We start from the raw sequence: 4513 nt of genomic DNA, 5'->3' as shown, positions 1-4513 counted from the left end.
TGGCCTACATCTCTTCCGCTCATGCCCAGTACAGAGCGGTAGTTGTGTGGCCACACCTGGCTGCAGGAATGGTTGGGAAGTATCGTCCAGTTGGGCAGCCATTTGCCCAGGAAGAAGGGAAGACCAGAATTTAGTGGACATGTAGCAATCTCTGATGTTTGCATCGTTGCTTCCTTCATCACACCTCCAAGACTAACAATTACTTTTCTCTCTTGTAGGCAGAGTTGGGCCTAAATGAACACCACCAAAATGAAGTTATTAATTACATGCGTTTTGCTCGTTCAAAAAGAGGCTTGAGACTCAAAACTGTAGATTCCTGCTTCCAAGACCTCAAGGAGAGCAGGTATCAGAGGACTCGAAGGAAACCCTGGGGAAAACATGAATGCTTTCCGGGAGCCTGTGTGGGGATGTGGTAGCAGAGGCCATACAAGCCGTTGCTGGGATTGTCGTGACCAGTTCCTCGCTGAGAGTAGCCCCGTGGATATGTGAAATTCAGGAAACCGGATTGTGGCAGGAACAATCTATTACCAAGCATAAGCATAGGATAATTATGAGATTGCCAGGTTTCAAAAGGGCCGTCAGGAAATGGTGATGGGCATGTAGGTTAATGAGTGGCTTGCTGTATTAAAGATCCCAGAACTTTGATTACCTGAGTTATTAATTAAAGGACTAGAGCCGTAAGGCATGACAGTTAGCAAGACACCTGTGCCGTTCATACGGAAGACTCGGGAGGGGCCGAGACAGCAGGAAACCATGGAAAGGCTGCACTGGCACCAGAGCTGCTAGTGGGTGTCCAGCAAGAGATGATCATTAGTTTGGTTGAGCCAGTCATGGGATGTGGTTAAAGTCTATAGAAAATTCATGTTTGATCCAGAGAAACATAGGCAAACCATTGAAAGAAAAGGACTAAGTAATAAAGATCCATCAGATTACTCAGGGATCATACTCTGGCACAGTTAAATGTCAGATGAGATGGAGACGAGGAAGGCCTCCATGTGAGCGGCGAGTGTCACTGAGCCACACGCTGCACATGATAGTGGACGCCATCGGCTGTAGACCGTTATGGGTTCAACCCACTAATGTAATCTGGCCCGCCGGCTTCCTGACCCCAGCAGGTGAAAGCAACAATTTCACTGGCCCGGCTGGGAGCCACAGATGATTCTCTGTCACTCACTTTATACAGCGAGTACCTTAATTGCCGTTCATAATCATGAACTTGGGTGGCCAAAAAAAAAGCTGAAGCAGATTTGGTTTGTTCTATTAAAGAAGAGAGGAAGATTGTTGACATATTGAATCAGGATGCTCACCAAAAATACATGACGTTTTGGTTTTTTGAGACTGGCTAAATTCTGGCTGAGAGTGGAACATTGAAGAATGGTATCAAATACTGCTAACTTGAGTATAACCCTGATAAGACCTTGGTGCACCTCTCTTAATTATGTACCTTTGGAAGTGAGGAAGAGGTGGGACCAGGCTGGGGCCATCACGCCCGTCCCCTGAGCTGCTGAGGGCTGGGGCCAGATGGGGAGAGATGGTCTTACTGTCAAACTCTCCTTTCAATCAGGAGCTTTTTCGGGACTTGGCTGTTGGGTGTGTTGCTGAGATTCCCGGAGATGTTTGTGGGCCTGAGTCACCCCCACATGGGACCAGGGGCATGTTACCTCCGCCCCCCTCTGAGCCTGCAGCCCCACCCACTCCCCCATCTGTAACACCAAGGGGTTGAAGAAAATGGCTCTGAAGTTCCCTCCCAACCCAAGCCTTCCCTGTGGGGGGAGAGTGGCTTTGAGTGCTCTTGATGGTGATGATGATGTTCATTTTTATGGAATGGTCAGGACTCAGAGGAGCTTTACCTAAGATAAGTTAGGTTTTTGGGGGGATTTTGGGGTTTGTTTGGTTTTGTTTTTTCATCTGGGCCTCAAGAATGCCAAGATAAAGGGGCACCTGAGTGGCTCCATTGGTTAAGTGTCCGACTCTCAGTTTCGGCTCNTCAAGAATGCCAAGATAAAGGGGCACCTGAGTGGCTCCATTGGTTAAGTGTCCGACTCTCAGTTTCGGCGCAGGTCATGGTCCCACGATTTCGTGAGTTCGAGCCCTGCATCAGACTCTGTGCNTGTCCGACTCTCAGTTTCGGCGCAGGTCATGGTCCCACGATTTAGTGAGTTCGAGCCCTGCATCAGACTCTGTGTTGACACTGCAGAACCTGCTTGGGATTTTCCCTCCCTGCCTCTCTGCCCCCTTCTCACGCTGTCTCTGTCTCTCTCAAAATAAATAAAGTTAAAAAAAAAGAATGCCAAGAGAAGCAACATATAATTATTTTCTTATAATCATTTACTAACATTTTCTTATCATCATTTACTAACATTTGAATAGTTCATACAATTATTGAAACCCTAAACAAATAATAGAAAGAAAAATAAATACCTTCTAGGGGACTTTTGAAAGTGCTAAATGTGATACGACTGATTTTCATGGAGATTAAAGAAATGTTTAAACTGAAAAAGTAAAGAAAAAAGTAAAAGTTTGGGGGAACGTTTCTGAGCACGTACGTTGCATTAGAGGATGTGCGCACTCATAGTTTGGCCGTTTTGACCGACACCAAAAATGAACTGAGCTTAAAAAAAAGTTAACTGAGCTTAAGGTGTCTTCGTTATGTTTCATTTATAAAGCAGACCGTTCCCACAGAGACCTTCGCAGTAACCCTGTCCCCCCTCGGATGATCTGAGTGTGGGTTTCCTGGTTTTTGTTGTATTTCGTAAATGGTGTGGGCTGTGTTCCGCAGGCTGGTGGAGGAGACCTTCACCGCGGACGAGGTGTCCGAGGTGCTGAGCGGGCTGCAGGCCGTGGTCTACAGCGAGCTGGAGTCCGAGCTCATCCACACGGCCCACACCAACGTGCTGCTGCTGCGCCAGCTCTTCTCCCAGGCCGAGAAGTGGTACCTCAAGCTGCAGACCGACATCTCGGAGCTTGAAAACAGGTAGTCGCACTGGACCCGCGGGTGGGACGGGAGAGGCCCAGGCGTGGCCNCAGCAGGAAAGCCACCTCCTGGTGCTGCCCAGTGTCCTCTTCAAACTTCTGTTTCCCCGCCTGCCTGAGATTCTCAGGGTGGCTTTGCATCCTGTCACTCATTTTTCCTGCCTGTTTCTTTGTTGGCCGGAAGGTATTGTAATGAGTCTTTAGAGATAATAGGCCAGTGAGGAAATGGAGATTATGGAACAAATAAAAAATTAATTCAAATACCATCAATTCAGACCAGGAAAACTGCAGCGTTTTCTATAATTACATTTTAAGTTATACACTTACTTTAAAATAGGAAATGTAAAAAAAAAAAAATTATAATCTCGACAGTATCAAAGAGCTCATTAATTTAAAAAAGGTAAAATGAGGGGCGCCTGAGTGACTCAGTCGGTTAAGCACCGTCTTGTTTTCAGCTCAAGCTGAAATCCCAAGCTTTGCTTGGGATTCTCTCTCTCTGCCCCTACCCTCCTTCCCCACTCGCACACGCACGCCCTCACTCTTTCTCTCTCAAAATAAATACGTAAACATTAACAACAACAAAAAATGTAAGACGAAATTAAAACTTAGTCTAAGAGAAGCCGGGCCGCCTCCAGGTGCGGCAGAGGGCCATCGCCGTGGGCCCCGCCGGGCTGGCCTTGCAAGCCCGGTGCGGGAGGAAAACCAGTTGGGAGGGTGGTTACCGCATCCCCTCCCGGGTGCCCGCATAGACGGCCCCGGGGACCTGGACCAGGACCGCAGCGGGGCAGGGAAAGGGAATATTCTGGTGGCTGGTTCACGCCCGAACCACCTTTCTTCCTCAGATACAGCATTTTCCCTCTCAGCAGGTGCGACACTCTTTTCAACAGGTGTCAGGAACTCACCCCGTTTTTCCAAGGCTGCTTTATTACAGCCAGTTTGCCTTTCTCGAACCTTCCCTAGCTAACAGTCAACGTGTATCGTGTCATAGGGCAGTCTCCCTCGAACACCTCAGAAATAGGGAGCTGAGGAAAAGCTTCAGCAAATTTGTAGTCACATCGTAGTTTCGCTCTGGCAATTACAGGGTGTGCACAGTGGGTGCAGGGTCCTGGGTGCCGGGGATATTCAGATCTGGTCCATGTGGGCTGGATTCGGGCCATTAGTAACTAAGTATTATTTTTGACGGAGTGCTTGTGCTGTTGTCCCTGGCCTGCTGTGGGAGATGGTACCGGGGATTTTATTCTCCTGTGGCAGGATCTGTTTTCAGTGAATATTTTTTTCATGTTTGTATCTTCCAGAGAATTGTTAGAACAAGTCGCAGAATTTGAGAAAGCAGAATTTACGTCTTCGAATAAAAAGGTAATTTGGCGTCGTCCTAAGTCCACGCCTTCGTAGCCAGCATGTGACACCCTCGAGTTGCTCAGAGCTTTCAGAGGCGAAAGTGCAAACCCGCAGGGGAAAGCACGCAATTCAGAAGCAGGATTCAAAACTTCCTATTTTCAGGCACGAGAAGATAAAGCTTTGTGAAAACTTGCTTCTGGCT

At 47.8% G+C, this 4513-nt stretch overlaps 1 protein-coding gene across 3 annotated transcripts in view; it reads left to right on the top strand.

The window, feature by feature from the left end:
* The first annotated feature begins 218 nt into the window (after positions 1-218).
* The window catches only part of LZTFL1 (leucine zipper transcription factor like 1), a 13572-nt gene continuing 9277 nt past the window's right edge, over positions 219-4513 (top strand). For 2 of the 3 annotated variants that reach the window (XR_013338330.1, XM_077777296.1), the window contains exons 1-3: positions 219-343; positions 2780-2974; positions 4269-4329. Coding sequence is in view for 2 of the 3 variants with exons in the window: in XM_077777296.1 (XP_077633422.1) it covers positions 267-343; positions 2780-2974; positions 4269-4329 (333 nt within the window). In the remaining variant the exon portion in view is untranslated. The remainder of the gene's footprint in view (positions 344-2779; positions 2975-4268; positions 4330-4513) is intronic. The other variant, XM_077777297.1, reaches the window with a different exon arrangement.

Source organism: Crocuta crocuta, unplaced genomic scaffold, assembly GCF_008692635.1.
Source record: "Crocuta crocuta isolate KB4526 unplaced genomic scaffold, BGI_CrCroc_1.0 scaffold77, whole genome shotgun sequence".
Lineage (NCBI taxonomy): Eukaryota > Metazoa > Chordata > Mammalia > Carnivora > Hyaenidae > Crocuta > Crocuta crocuta.
The sequence above is the reverse complement of the archived record's forward strand: the minus strand, read 5'-3'. Positions and strand labels throughout refer to the sequence as shown.